The following is a 16,499-nucleotide window of genomic DNA, read 5'->3' on the forward strand; positions in this document are numbered from 1 at the left end:
TGTTAAATGGTTAATAACACAGAACTGTTTCCATATAGACTCAATATGTGAATCTTCCATCAGTGGTTTTATAGTTGTATCAAACAGGATATCTAAAAACAGTTTTCCTTAAATCACAACAAGCTACAACGTGTTAGTAACTGTATCTGATGTTTGTCACACTGAGTCCAAGAAATATTTATAGTTTTATAAATATGGCTTTAATCAACATCTGAATTTTTCGCTTCTTTTTATAAACAGTGGTGTTATTATTATCGTAAGAGTTGTTGTTTGTAGTTAATAATTTTAATGTTAATCGTGACTCGTGACATTTTAAAAATATTTATAGACCCTAAAGTATTCATTTTTACAAGAACGTTTCTCTACTGATATTGTATTCATGTATTAAACAGGAAAAACAAATATTTTAATGTATCGTTACGTGGAAGAATGTTCGTTAATTTTTATTCATGTTTAGATAATAACACATTCAACAGTTTGTTTGTTTGGGAATTTCGCACAAAGCTACTCGAGGGCTATCTGTGCTAGCCGTCCCTAATTTAGCAGTGTAAGACTAGAGGGAAGGCAGTTAGTCATCACCACCCACCGCCAACTCTTGGGCTACTCTTTTACCAACGAATAGTGGGATTGACCGTCACATTATACACCCCCACGGCTGGGAGGGCGAGCATGTTTAGCGCGACGCGGGCGCGAACCCGCGACCCTCGGATTACGAGTCGCACGCCTTACGCGCTAGGCCATGCCGGGCCACATTCAACAGAGAAAATGTAGAAGACATAATAACACGTATAGCTAAAATTGTAGCTGTGACAATACGTGACATATGAGCATTAACCTTTCTACATTTGTTCATTAATAATTTTACAAATCAGCAGTTGTGGTAATACAGTCTGGATGGGCATCTGTCGGTACGGTATAATTTCAGTCTGTTTCTTCACCAACAGTCGTTAATATCACCATAAAACTGACAGAATGTATAATAAAGTTCTCCTAGTTACTTTTATTTTCTTGGTTGTTGTGTGTGTTACGGTTACTCTCATTAGTTACACCTTAAATCCCTTCCTCCGGTTACTTTGTGGTAAGTACATGTAGTTATTACACTTGTACTATATTATAGTTATAGTTACCATAGCAATACTTCAGGTTTCTATTGTGGTTAGACTGGTGTATTGACAAGTAATTAAATATTGTTGTAGTATAAATGTATTATTTTAATAATGAGTAAAACATATTAAGGAAACTTTTAATCTCGTATTAATACTTAGTTATGGATAATTTTTATCTTTTTTGTTTACTGCTGTTAAAATTTTTTTTACACTTTTCATAAGTTCACTGTGTATTATGATTCTAAAAATCTAGTTACACTTAATGTAAACAACTGTTTTTGTATTACCTTATTTGTAAATGTTTGAATAGATAAGTGTGAAAAAGAAAACCTTTCTATAATTTTATATCAATGAAAAACGTGTTTATTTTTTTCTCCAATATATCCACTAGTATATATCTTTATTTCTAACACCTTGGTTATAAAATCTTTTACAGTACTGTAATTCTAATAATAAGTTACCTTTGGTTGTTTCTGACACTGGGTTTTTATGTTTAAACTACAGAGAAATGCTATAAAAGTATATCAGAAACAGATCACCCCGAGTTTGTCGCCTAAAGAATTTTTTGACAAACTTTGTAACAACTCCAATACTTTAATTCAGGTAAATCTGTACCTACGAATTAGCATTATATTTTAAATTCAGTTTTTGTTGTCGTATTTCCAATTTTAATATATTAATAAAAATAATTTCAAACGTTTCTCTACTCTGAATAAATTATAATAATTTAATATTTGTTAATTGTTTGTAATCAAGGGCGTAGATTTTTTGCACTCGATGGGAGGATGATTTTTGCAACCACTTATGTGGACTGTTCAATTTGGAAATTGGTAATCTCTGATTACGTGAATCTGAAAGCTGTAAACATGCAGTCACAGAGTAATCTTGTTGCCACGATACTTCAAGGTTTCCATGCAAATTTGTATAATTCAGGTGTTGTGAACAGTTTACAAAATGTTAATAGAATAAAGATAAATGTGTCACAAATTAACTGCCACATGAATTTATTCCTGTACACTGCACAGTATAAAAGATGGCCATTATACTTGACAAGGTTACTAATAACTTTCATTGCATGAATTACGTTTTCAAATATTAATAAAATTAGTAATTACCCTTGATATGTTTATATCTACTAAAAAACTGTTCATGTTGTTTGATAAAAATAATTAAAATGTCTTTTCGAACTCTTGAAAATTATACATCAATACAATGTAGCATATAATTATTCACACTTTTCACTGAAGTAATATTCGTTTAGTCCTCTAGTCGACATGTTCCCAAACGTAGACCTCCTTTGTGATGATCTGTTTACGAATTCTTTGATAAGCTCTTCTATATTTATCTTATCGACCTCATCTTTGTGAGTGTGACAAACTGCCACATGGATGAGGCGGCACTGAGACATAGTTGACCTTAACCACGTCTTCAACCGTCTTAATGAAGAAAAGCTGCGTTCACATTCGCAGCTGGAAACTGGACATACATTCATGAGAAAAAACACTTCACTAAACATCTGCTGGCTTGTTTCATGCATTTTACAGTAAGCATCCTTCGCACCTTTCAGAGATACTGCTTTTGTTGTTCCTTTGAACATGAGCAATTGAACCTCGACCCGTTGTGCAGAGATTTCTAGATAGAAGTTTATAACCGAGTTGTTAATCTTGCCAGATGCGATCATGTTCTCAAGTGCCAGATATTGCCTGAAGTCATTGTTGTCTGCATTGAATCTCGTGGTCAGATGTTCTATGACTGTGTCCACAAATTCAAAATATTGGCTTCTTTAGTAATCTCTAGCTGTTGCAGAATGGTGTGCTGAGCCATCACCTGTGATCCTTCTGGGGGGTCTGCGAATACGTGGCAGTTCAATAGGCACCAGATCTAGGAAGTTACCTTTTCTCAACTTCATCAAATATCTTGTTGTAATTTTCCTCTGTTCGCAATACCCGCAATTGCTCAACTGTCTTGCAGATACTTTAATCATGCCAATACTGTCGCTGATTTTGCTTGGTATGCACGGTTTAGTTCCTCTAATGCAGTTAATGGATGCCGAGCCATCAACAATCCTAAAACTGTCTTTCCTTTGTCAAATCTTTCCAGCAGACCAGATGCTTTCACTGCTACATCTGATTTTTCATTTGCTAATTCAAACAAAGAATCAGCAATGTCACTGTAGTGATCATTAGGACATGTAATTGCAGATAGGCGGCACAACCAGCGTGTTGGACACAATGGGTGGATGTATTTAACTGGACCATTGTGGCTGTCTGACGATACAATATTTTCAAAGATTGTCTTGTAATTGCCTGACCTCTGAAGCAAGACAACAAGTTCATGTACCCAATGGATTGAATCTCGAACACATTCACAAGCTTCAACTGCATGTTGCATTATTAAATTAGCCTTGTGTGCTCCGCAGTAAAAAAACAAATCTGACGGTTGCTTCTCTTTTATTTTTGCTTGGCATCCACTGTACGCACCACTCATGTTAGCGGCTCCATCATAAGTTTGTGCTCTTAATCCTGACAGTGTTAAGTTGAGTCTAGTCAGTACATCAAGTATAGTCGAGGATATTGTTTCACCAGTTGTATTGGAAACACTGTACAAACCAAGAAATGTCTCATGGACGTCAAGGTTCTCATCTACGTATCGTACACATATTGCCTCCTGTTCGGCACCTGTAACATCTTGTGTGCCATCAACCATTAATGCAAAGATTTTACTTTGCTGCATGTCGTGTGCTATGTTCCTCAGTATTTGATGGCTGAACATCTCCATTATTTCATTCTGAGCCTGGGGTGATGTGAATGTGGCTTTCGTTGACAAGTAGGCCGTCAACTCAGGATCTTCCTCTTCCAAGTGAACCTTCTGGAGATATAGCCAATCTGAGCTGAGAGGAGGACTGATGTTCGTTGAATTTCTGTTTTGCCTTTTTCCAGTTGAAAAAAACCGGTGGATATGAAGGTATGCTCCACTGGCCTCTCCAATTTCCCTGTAAAAAGACCTCTATTTTCCGCCTTGGCACAATGAAAGCATATGACTTTTTCAGTCTGATTGTCGAAGTGCAGCCATGGGAACTCACCAAACCACTTGCCATGGAAGTTGATATTTTGAGATTTTGCTTTCTATCGTGGTATTAGCTGTGCGTCTGGATGATATGATTTTCCACACTGTATCTGTAGAGTGTTAGATTTTTCATTACTGCACAAACTTGTTTCACAACTATTTGGTGGTTCATGATGCGCAATAGTTGCACAAGAATTTTCAGTCTCGTCCTCTGATGAACATGGTATTTCCTCTGTATGACAAGTTTCTATTCCTTTGCTTGGGGTTGTTGGATTATCTGCATCTACATTGTCACTTGTAGTACCAGTAACTGGCTTGCAGAACTGTCGAATATCGGAAAATTTCAGACGCTTGCTTGTCATAACTGAATCTGTTTCCCAGATGATATAACAAGTTAAAATACAGTCTTTATTGAAAAACTCTAAAGTACAACGAACGAAGATAGAACAGAATGGAAGTAGGACTTAACTGTACAATGTATTTAAGTCGAGCGCGCGAACATCACAGTGACTACCGAGCTGACTGACCGCCTGGGCATTGCTGGGACAATAATGTGTGCTAGTTACAACACAAGTAATTGCAAGTTTCTCGAAAATACTTAAACAATCACAAATATATTATATTCCTGTTAAAGCTCATCAAAAGGTAAACACATTGTGATATAATGTCTATAAGCACGTCTATTAAATAAAAACATCTAAACAAAAACTAGCAATACAATTCGAGTAGAGGCTTCAGGCCGTTGAAATCGCTTCTTTTGTGTTCTAATTATACAAGAAAATCCAATATTTTTACTATCTATGATAAGAGAATATATTGTTCTTTCACAATAAAACAATTCACCAGACCAAACTGTAGGGGGATGATTGTATACACCATACCCCCATCTAAAATGAAGAGGAGGATGTATCCCACCCATCCCCCCAGGATCTATGCCCCTGTTTGTGATGATAGTTCTCAAGCACTAAATCTAAAGTTGCATAAGTATGTCGTCACGAATGGGATGAGCACATTTAGTAGTTTTTTACAAAGTCTTGGAAACGTATCCGTTGCCGAACACCAACATTTTTCCAAAGTTTTGCTTAAAACTGCTTTTCAAAACTCGATTTGTGCGCAGTTCTTCATCATCCGACATATTATCCAAATTGAAGGAGTATGGATTCATAATCCAACCTTCAGACGTTTCCATTTCTCCTCTAAAATATCCATCAAATCACTTTGATAGTATTTTCAAATGATTTACAATTTATTCACACACACATGGAATTAGAGACTCATCCTCACCTACAATTACTTCGAGTGATGGAAAATTTGAAAGATTCCCCCTTTTAACTCGTCGACACCAAAAATGTAACTTTTCTTTAAAAGCGTTTAACTTTTCACAGCATTTCAATATGTTTATGTTTTTCCCTTGAAGAAATACACTCATGTCATTCATACGAGTGAAAATATCATCAAATAGGCTAGCAGTTGGTTGAATTCTCGTGATTCTATTTCTCCGGGCAGATCATAGTCACGTTCCTTCAGAAAGTTTTGACTTCTTCTCGCAGTTCAAAGAAACGCGTTAAAACTCTCTCACATGACAGCCAGCGAACTTCTGTGTGGAAAAGCAAAACTGAATGCTCACTTCCAAAATCTTCACAAACCGACTTGAAGAGCCGGTGGTTCAGAGCGCGACCCCTAATCTCTTTGATGGTCTTCACAGGAGTGTCAAGGACATTTTTTTCAACTTTGGAGGCAATGTTTTTGATGTCAAAGCATGTTGATGAAGAAAACAGCGAATACCTTGAAAGTGCGGAAGCTCTTGTTTCATCAGTGTAAAAAATCCTGATTTATTTCCTAGCATAGAAGGAGCACCGTCGGTACACACAGAACCAATTTTGGATATCTAAATCATATTTCGCAAAGAAGTCCTTCACACACTGAAAGACATCTTTCCCTTTTGTGGTTGTTTTCAGATCTTCACAGAACAGGAAATATTCCATCATGGCACCATCATGAACATACCTCACTAGTGTGATGAGTTGACTGCAATTTGCAACGTCATTTGTTTCGTCCAATTGGAGAAATTTTCAAGGGACTAGCCTTGATATCTGCGATAACTTGTCCAAAATGTCCGAACTCAAATCACCAATTCGGTTTTGAATAACATTATTTGATTACGGCACTAATTTAAGCTTGTTTGAGACTTCTTTTCCAAGAACAATTGTTGCCATTTCTAATGCACACGGTTTTATCACCTCTCCTGCAATTGTCACTTGTCAATTACAAAATTGCTACTTACAAAAGTAGTAATTGTCAGCAGATATAAAACTTAATTTTCAAAGGGTTGCTCGAAAATCAAAGCGGGCCCTTTTATCTTTCATCGATTCAACATCATGGCCTACAATAGCTACTCCACCATGCCGGTTGTTGAAGTGTTCCTGCAGCTTAGATGGCTTCAAATTTGCGTTTAAAATGACCGCGTCACAATGCATGAACTGGGGTTTTTGCAGATCCTCAGTTGTTCCGATGCAAGTGAAACCAAACTTTACATAATCATCATTCCATTTCCTTTTCTTTGACATTATGAAGTTTTTTGCACTAACACAGAATCAACAATGCACTGACTACCATAGCATTACGCATGGGTTTATATACTCTGCAAAACTTTCTCGAAAATACGTCACATGAAGTCATCGATTAATTCTGAATACCTCTGGAAGTTTTTCGAGTCACGATCACGTGAATACATAACAAAAAAAATAATAGACACTTTAAGACGGCGTTCACGAACGTAACCTAATTAATTGTGCCGAGTATTTAGGTCACGTTTACGTTTCGTGTGTTGTTTGTTTACAGTTGTACATTAAGATTTCAGTCTGCGCCGGTGACGGTAGAAACGATAGTTTATCATAACAAGGCAAAAAGCGTCGTCTACAACAAGAAAAATAAGAAATAAAAATAAAACGTAATTTTTGAATATATAGGACAGTACCGTTAATATAAACGAAAAAAAAAACTGAAATGTTATCTTGCACCCCCAAGGGGTGCGATCACCCCTGGTTGGGAACCATTGGATTAAGGTAGATTAAGCAGATAGCCGGATGTGGCTTTGCTATGAAAAACACACGCACACATAATAGTTTGGTAATATATTAAATTTATTGTTGTAACAAGTTAATCTGAGGAAAGCAATATGATTTCCAAACGTTTAATGATCAGCTTCTACAAGGAGATTTTTTACTGTTCGTACAACTAGATAACTTAGTTGTAGGAAAACATAGAGGTAGAAGTAAATGATATTACCAACAGCTTTATCATGGCAAAGGTACCATCTGATACGGACCTAAATTCTTCCTTCCAACTTCTTATTAAGTGCTTAGATAATTAATAAAAAAATAAATCAAATTTAGGTTAAAATATTTCAAAAGTGTGGATAGATATACTAGGAATGACGGGTTAAAAGTAGTGTGGATAGACCTACTAAGAATGACAGATTAATAGTGGTATGGATTTGTGTACTGTGAGTGACAGTTTAAAAGTAGTGTGGATAGACCTACTAAGAATGACAGATTAATAGTGGTATGGATTTGTATACTGTGAGTGACAGGTTAAAAGTAGTGTGGATAAACCTACTAAGAATGACAGATTAATAGTGGTATGGATTTGTATACTGTGAGTGACAGGTTAAAAGTAATGTGGATAGACCTACTGAGAATGACAGATTAATAGTGGTGTGGATGTGTATACTGTGAGTGACAGGTTAAAAGTAGTGTGGATAGACCTACTAAGAATGACAGATTAATTGTGGTATGGATTTGTGTACTGTGAGTGACAGTTTAAAAGTAGTGTGGATAGACCTACTAAGAATGACAGATTAATAGTGGTATGGATTTGTATACTGTGAGTGACAGGTTAAAAGTAGTGTGGATAGACCTACTAAGAATGACAGATTAATAGTGGTATGGATTTGTATACTGTGAGTGACAGGTTAAAAGTAGTGTGGATAAACCTACTAAGAATGACAGATTAATAGTGGTATGGATTTGTATACTGTGAGTGACAGGTTAAAAGTAATGTGGATAGACCTACTGAGAATGACAGATTAATAGTGGTGTGGATGTGTATACTGTGAGTGACAGGTTAAAAGTAATGTGGATAGACCTACTGAGAATGACAGATTAATAGTGGTGTGGATGTGTATACTGTGAGTGACAGGTTAAAAGTAGTGTGGATAAAAGTGTGAGAACAGGTTGATTTTTACGTCGTCAATGTGTGCTGACGATACAGTTTGTAAACATGTTTATATATGGTTAAATATATAAACTTGCTTACATTCCATTACAGTCTGTACATGCTGAAACCATGGCTGTTAATAAATAAAGTTTTTATAAAACATTCAGTTCTGTTTGTTTTCTTTTCCTTAATTTCGTAGCTACATCCTTTTGTTTTTAAATATTTCAATAATAAATTACTTTTATACTAACACTGGTCACGTATCTTATTGTCCTCCAAGTAGCTCTGAGATACGTTTCTATGTTTATAACGCTGAGACCGGTTATGCCAGTAACAACAATCCAATCTTCCTTTGTGTCTCTAACCAAGCTTTACAGGTTAGGTTTTATTGAGAAAAACGTGTTTTAATAACCTGATGTTACAAAGATGTTATTGTTTTATGTTTTTAAAAGAAACCATCCATAAAACTATTAGAATTCATATTATAGTATTAGTATGTACTAATTTCACGATTGAAAATATTGTCTTTCTTTTCACTATTAACACATTTATACATCTGACATGTATAGTTATATTAAAAAATAGATTTTAATAGTTTCTACTTCATAAAATCTAAACACGAACCTCTGTTCACGTTATACCTGGACAACGTTAGCTAAGAATAACCACTATAAAAATGTATGCATTTGGTGTGTTGTTTTCTACGTAATTCCTACACTGTCATAACAATGCATGTTAATATATATATGTGCGTGTTAATTGTTTTGATTTTAAATTTTAAAATTATTTTCTTTAGATACGTAACCGTTACATTTGGAACCAATGAACCGCTCACACTGTCTTAAAGGTTAACGGTAAAAAACAATTCATGGCTGGTATTTATAATGCTGCTTTATTCTTCTGTTAACAAACATTTTAAAACTAATTAGTTAAAATACTAATGTGTTCTGTATATTCGATGTAAAAAATTCTATAAATTAAACTACCACTGACCGACGTCTAACTATGTTATTGTTTCAATCTTTCTAGAAAACAAAAGCTGCATTTTATCTACTAATATTAAATACATTTTGTTTTAATTAATGAAGAAAATAAAATATTTAAAAAACGTTTATATATTTCCTATATTTAAGACTATTAATATAATATTTTGGTTTTCTTACATTTTTGTTTATCAGTTTAATTACTTAATAAATGATTTCAGCGTTTTAAATATTGTCAGTTTCTGCAGTCTTTGTTTAACTGATACGGTAGAAATATCAGTATATTTGACAGTCGTGTAACTTATTTATTGTTTTATGTTCCATCCAACAAACTTAAATATTCATTTAAATTACTTTTCATAAATAATGATATTCAGAATTACTTTTAATTAACTGGAATTTGTTTATATTTATAATAATTATTTTACGTTTATTTAGTCGGTTGGGTACATACAGATGGTCGTTAATTATAATAAATGCAAGATAATGCTTGTGGTTACATAATTTGAATTACAAATATAAATTGGATGGAATAACCTTAACAGTGTCATAACAGAAAGGGATTTTGGTGTAATAGGCAATCAGTCTGTTAAACCGTCCAATCAGTGTACTGCTTATAGTCGTAGAGCAAATAGGATTTTAGTTTGCATCTAAAGAATCATTGAATACAACTTGAAGAGGCTATAATTTCATTGTAAAGATCACTGGTTAGACCACACTGGAGTATTGTGTTCAGTCTTGGGCTCCTTACCTCAGGAAAGACATTGAATTGTTGGAAAGGGTTATTAGAATGGTGCTTGGATGGAGAAGTTGTTATACGAAGAGAGACAGAAATATTTTAAACTATTGAAAAAAGAAGAGATTGGGGAGTGAGGGGAGTTGTGATTGAGGTTACTAAGATTTCAAAAGGAATTCATAGTGTTAATGTATCATCTTTTTTTATATTTAAGAGTGAGAATAGTAGAGGTAGGGAACACAAATAGAAGTCATCTTCAGCTAAGACCGTTTTATTTTTCTAACAGGATGGTTGGCCTTTCGAATGGGTTGCTTTCAGTTTCTCAAGACACCGAAAGTCAAGTCACTTTAAGAAAAAAAATTGATATGTATGTCGATGATAAGGGTTGGTTTCAAGATTTATTTATTCTACTTTACTTTATACGATGCAACAGCCGAGATAAACCAACGGATCCCATGTTTTCACCAAAAATTATATTGTGTTATTTCAAATATGATCAAATATTTAAAACACTTTTATGAAATACAAACATTCTGACCCAATTTTAGCCTGCAGTTAAATTTTACTCCATCATCAGCGTAAAGGAAAACATTTATAATATTTGTTGCTGTAAAAATTATTTTACAGCGCCAACTATTTCAGTTTGAATTAAATTTAAAACGATATTACATTCCAATAAATCGGTAAACAGAGATTCGCAAACGGTCGATATGGACCTACTGGTGTTGATTATACTGAATAGGGGTTGAATAAAAACCTAGGGATCACATATTGCCACTAAGATAAAGATGGCCTATGCAACTAACAGTGCTACGCCTAGTAACAACAGAGAGAGAATAACATTTGTTCTTTTTCTCGAATCGTACGTGATGTATAAATTTACAGTTAGAAATGTATATTTTAAAAATAAATTTCAGTTTAATTACTTGTTTTTTCAATACATCTTTAAAAATATTAAATTCGGTTTCAATGATAACTTTATCAGTTCGTGGAGGTTACGACTACTCAAAACGTTTATGAAATCGTGGTTTACAGTGACAGTGACAGTTCGTTTTTTGTGGGTGTAGGGTTTTGTAACTTTCTTGTACTTGTATTAAAAACTAAACTCTTAGTTATATTTAAAGTAACACAAAGAACAGTTTGTTTATTTTTGTGAAATATGAAACTGCCTTTTTCTTTTATTTCGTACAAATTAGTTACATGTTTGGTTGTACACTTACATGATTCTATTGAACCATTATAATCCAATGATGTGTATAAAAATTACTCAAAGTAAACTGACATGGATAATTGTCTACTAGGTGTCCACAAACTATCTGATCCCATATTAAAAATTAATAATTTCAAAATTATTACAGACAGAATACTCTGTATTTATTTAGCTTTGACAAACTGTCTTCTTGTTTTAGTATAGTACCACATGGGTGTAGTTCGTTATTAGAAGTTTGTCCTGATGATACTTTATGTGTTGTTCAATATCACATTCCTTATTACATCAATTATTCTTTGACTTAGATCCAGGATATCACGTACAAGTGTCAAATATACGTAATATTTGACAATCTAACTCAAGAAAAGTCAGGGATATGCTAGGGAAAGAAGGGCCATCATGTTAGTCTGTCTCTACTAAACCATCTTTCTGTAGTGCAACAACGGAAAGGAGGGAAAACTTTATGAGTTGTTCGTGAAGTTAAATAAAACAAGTGTTCTATATATGATAATTGTGAAATTATGAATTTATAAAATAAGTCAGATAATTTATTGACACCTTAGATAATTTTTACATGAGCTGCCACCTATTTTTAGACAATAAAGTATTGAAAATTAAAAGTTGTGAAAGATATACAACAGAAATGATGAAACATAGAGTTAATAGATAAAATAAGAACTACAGTAGAAAGTAACGATAAACTGTACTTTAACATTTCAGGTTCAATGACTATGTATAGATATTGTTATATTGTTATATTTAATTGGTTTTTCCATCTTACGATTACTAACTGAAAGAAGAATACAGTCAATAATAGACTATAAATATCACTGTAATATTTACACTTGGATCTTTTTATGTATGATTTATTTCACATTTTACTTAAAGATCGACACCTTTAAGCTAACTCTAACATAAAAACAATAATAATAACTTACAAATCTTAGTGTTTCTTAAGTAAGTTTCTAGACAAATCTAAAAAAATTTAAGGTAAAAAAAATCATTGTCTTTATGCTTGAACGTGTTTGTGTACGTTATTAAAATTGGTTACAAACAAACGTATCCAAGTTTTGTTCTACTTCTGTAGAAATGTATGATTTAAGGGCGGGAAAATTCTGGAAAATTTCACATCACATCTTACGTGTAAATAGGTTTATAGTATTTATTTGTCTTCTGCTATATTCATACTAAGATAAAAACTTCCAGCACGAAAACCAGAGTAAACTCACTAACTAGCACGTAAACTATAAGCGGTAAAAAATATACAAACATGTTCTTCGTAATACAAATTTTTATTTTACAATGAAATCTCATAACTTCATATTAGGTTCTACAGCATCATTAATATCATGATAATAGGCCCGACATGGCCAAGCGTGTTAAGGCGTGCGACTCGTAATCTGAGGGTCGCGCGTTTGATCGCCGTCGCGCCAAACATGCTCGCTCTTTCAGCCGTGGGAAAGTTATTATGTTACGGTCAATCCCACTATTCGTTGGTAAAAGAGTAGCCCAAGAGTTGGCGGTGGGTGGTGATGAATAGCTGCCATCCACGTAGTCTTACACTGCTAAATTAGGGACGAATAGCACAGATAGCCCTTGAGTAGCTTTGAGCGAAATTCAAAATACAAACAATCAAGATAATAAAAAAAAACAGACAACAACTCTTACAATAATAATAACTCTAATGTTTATAAAAAGACGTAGAAATTACAGATGTTGACAAGAGACATAATTAGAAAACTATAAACATTTCTTGGACTTAGTGTGACAAATATCAGATACACTTACTAACACGGTTCTAGCTTGTAGTAATTTAAGGAAAACCTTTTTTGAATATCCTGTTTAATAAAACTATAAAACCATTGATAGAAGATTCACATCTTCAATCTATAAGAAAACAGTTCTGTGTTATTAACCATTTAACAATGTACAACACTGTAAAGATATTAAGTATTTTGTCTTTCTTCGTGTTGACCCAAGCTTATGTCCATCATCACACAGCTTGTAATACTGTTGGGTCACTGAAAGAAATAGTGGACTCCGTTATAGAATTAGTAGATCTGGCTAGAGAGAGGATTTCTACTTTAGAAGGTAATATATTTTACTTGAAGTATTTTAGTTTACAGAAAACTTTAACATCTATTATAGTAATATTTATAACTACATACTACGTTAGAATGTTAAACATAAATATTACAATGTCATTGTTTATAACAATGTATGTTCAACTATTTTACTCTTTTCACATTAAACATTTTATCCGTTACTCTTTAGATGTGTTTTCTACAAGCACACTTGAATGAACATTTCCACATCGTGTTGTTAATGACAAACAACACCGATCCTTTCAACAATCTCTTTGGGTGACATAGACGACGGAACAAAAGCCTGTGCCACCATCTATGAACAACAACTTAACCGAACCAGTGAAGTCTACAAGATTCAGCCACGATTTTTGAGCCAGTCGATTTCTGTTTACTGTGATATGGAGACATCAGGAGGAGGGTGGACGGTAGGTGAACTAAGCTTTGTTTCGTGGTGTAGCTTTTAGGTAATTCTAAGTTACTGGTTGTTTTCGGAAACATTAATTTAAAATTCAGCCATTATTTTCAGAGAAGAAAAACTATTTATTCAATAAATGCAGCTATGTAGAAGATTTGAAAAATAACTTTCAGAACGAACCCATGTTTAAAAAGAAAAACTATTTCAACTTGTTAGGAACAAGTAAAGTTTTTGTTCCAATTTTATTTAAAAATATTTAAGTTTGTTCTAACGTTTTCCTTTTAAAGTTTTATCGTATTTTTTCACTGATTCCGTTCATTAATATATGTTATTTTATCATATTTAAATATACAGTTTATAAGATGAGTTTTCACTTGGTGATCATTTCTTTCTACTTTATTTTTTATACGTATATCAGAATGTGTATTTATATTGACCCTGACATTTTTTATATGATGATAAACATATAACAGTGTTTAACAACGACATTTAAATCCACTCTGGAGTTTGTGTTATAGATTATTTTAAGTTTCTTGAGAAGTTTAGAGCATATTACTTCTTATTATAAAATCGTCTTTGAAACATAAATTTAGATCATATGTTTGTTACGAATTAAGAACAAAGCTACACAATGGGCTATCTGTGCTCTGACCACCACAGGTTTGGTTTGTAACACTGTGAGTACACAGACATACCGCTATCCCCCCTAAGAGCCAAATCATAAGAATGAGTTTTGTTTTAATTAAAAGACATATCAGTATTTTTACAGACAGTTTCCACATATTTTGTACAGAATAATGTTGAATAATACAGGAATATATATTTTAAAGTTTCCATAAACTTAGTTATCTCAGTATTTCTTAATTCCAGTTGATCCAAAGAAGAGGAGATTTTGGAAAACCAGTTGAGAATTTTTACAGATCGTGGGTAGAATACAAAAATGGTTTTGGAGATTTAACCCATTAGTTTTGGTTAGGTAAAACTTTATATACTTGTCTAACAGTAATGAGAGCGTTTGTGCGTTTTTTCATATAACAAAGACACAAATGGCTATCCACTCAGCCCACCGAGGGGAATCGAACCCCTGATTTTAGCGTTGTAAATCCGGAGACATACCGCTGTACTAGCGGGTGCCGACAGTAATGAACTGGCTTTTTCTTTCCGTGTTACTTACTATTATTTGATATAGTTAATTATTTACTATCTTATAAACTATTTATTTATTATATACTACGTCTGTTCTAGGAAATGACGTTATCTTCCCGTTGACAAATCAGGACAATATGATACTCCGTATTGATCTGGATGACTTTGAAGGAAGTTGAAGATGTGCTGAGCATGAAGAGTTCTTGGTACAAGCGAAAGAGAACTCTATAAACGTATCAAACGTACAAGGGTGACGCAGGTGAGTTTAAACTTTATTCCATATATAACAACCTACATTAGGAGGAAGAGGTTAAAGAGAACCTGACCCTCCAGGGTATGTAAATACCATACCTAAATCCCAAGATAGAGAGAAACTACATTATCTGTTTATATATTGTTTATTAACTATTCCGACATTATTCTAAGAAATTCTCTTGCTGTTCACAACAACATGATGTTCAGTACCAAGGATAAACTCAACGACAAAAACATCGATAGTTGTGCTCAAACCTACAAAGGTGGATGGTGATACTATAGCTGTCATTATTGCAACCTAAACGGTTTGTACTACACACAAGATAAGGTATATAGAAGTGTTATTACCTGGTATGATTGATAAAGTGAACACAGTACACTAAAGACAAGCGAGATGAAAATAAGACTTGTGCAGTTTATTATTCGTCAATAAATAATAAATAAAATCTAAATATAGTATGCAAAATTGTATTTTACGTCATGCGTCATGATAGACAGATATCTTAACATATTTTATTATTTCTCTGTGTGTAATTATGTTTAAGTGGATATTTTATCATAAACAAATAAAGTGATGTTGGTGAAAGTTTATGACTGTTATTTTAATCGAATGTGTTCTGAAGAACCTAAAATATTTGTGTTATAATTGAATTGTTTATCTATAAAGTTTTATTGTCCACAAAGTATTTAAGAAAAATGTCTTTAATAACCATAGAATATACATATTCTATATTCACATTGCCTTTTGTTTCTGTTTTGTTTGTACAATCAGTAGATATTTTCCCCTGTAGATAACGCCGTGTTAAAATGTTTCATTATATCACGAAGGTCGAAACCAACTTAATACTGACTGTTTTCTAGCTGGCAGATTTTACTTGTGTGAATATTTACATGATTTTTGTGTTTTTATAAAATATAATCTAGAACCTTCAATTATCAGAAAGCTTTTTTTCATATTTTTCAAAAATCACCACTTTAATTAAATCAGTAATACTGCAAAACAAAGTTTCAGATCTCATATTGTATGTTGTTATTAGAAAACAATTATTAATGATAACTTAAAAATTAGAAATACATTGAAGAAACAATGTACAGGTACCTTATATTTCTATCATATCGGATGTTCTTTTGAGGCACATTATAAAGGGGGTGTGGCCCAGTTGTTAGCATGACGATGTGTAGTTCTGAAAGTGTATGGCTAATGTCTTACTTAAAAACAATCACAATTCCTATTTCATGCCGTTTTTTGAGGTACAATTGTATAGGGCAAATACCAA

The 16,499-nt window shown here is 33.4% G+C and overlaps 1 protein-coding gene across 1 annotated transcript; it reads left to right on the forward strand.

Annotated features, from left to right (window-relative positions):
• Positions 1–10,396: 10,396 nt before the first annotated feature.
• Positions 10,397–14,787, forward strand: LOC143236269 (techylectin-5B-like). The gene is made up of 4 exons (XM_076474535.1): positions 10,397–10,493; positions 13,300–13,410; positions 13,692–13,831; positions 14,692–14,787. Exons 1-4 carry the CDS (start codon positions 10,397–10,399, stop codon positions 14,785–14,787), a joined length of 444 nt encoding a protein of 147 aa, XP_076330650.1.
• The last annotated feature ends 1,712 nt before the right edge of the window (positions 14,788–16,499 follow it).

The sequence above is a fragment of the Tachypleus tridentatus genome, chromosome 13, assembly GCF_004210375.1.
Source record: "Tachypleus tridentatus isolate NWPU-2018 chromosome 13, ASM421037v1, whole genome shotgun sequence".
NCBI lineage: Eukaryota > Metazoa > Arthropoda > Merostomata > Xiphosura > Limulidae > Tachypleus > Tachypleus tridentatus.

Bases quoted from the DNA above. Each gene is read 5' to 3' on its own strand.
- LOC143236269 (XM_076474535.1), top strand. From the start codon at position 10,397: ATGGTTGGCCTTTCGAATGGGTTGCTTTCAGTTTCTCAAGACACCGAA. The intron at 13,411-13,691 runs GTAATATATTTT...TGGGTGACATAG, and splicing joins GAGGATTTCTACTTTAGAAG to ACGACGGAACAAAAGCCTGT. The intron at 13,832-14,691 runs GTAGGTGAACTA...TCTTAATTCCAG, and splicing joins CATCAGGAGGAGGGTGGACG to TTGATCCAAAGAAGAGGAGA.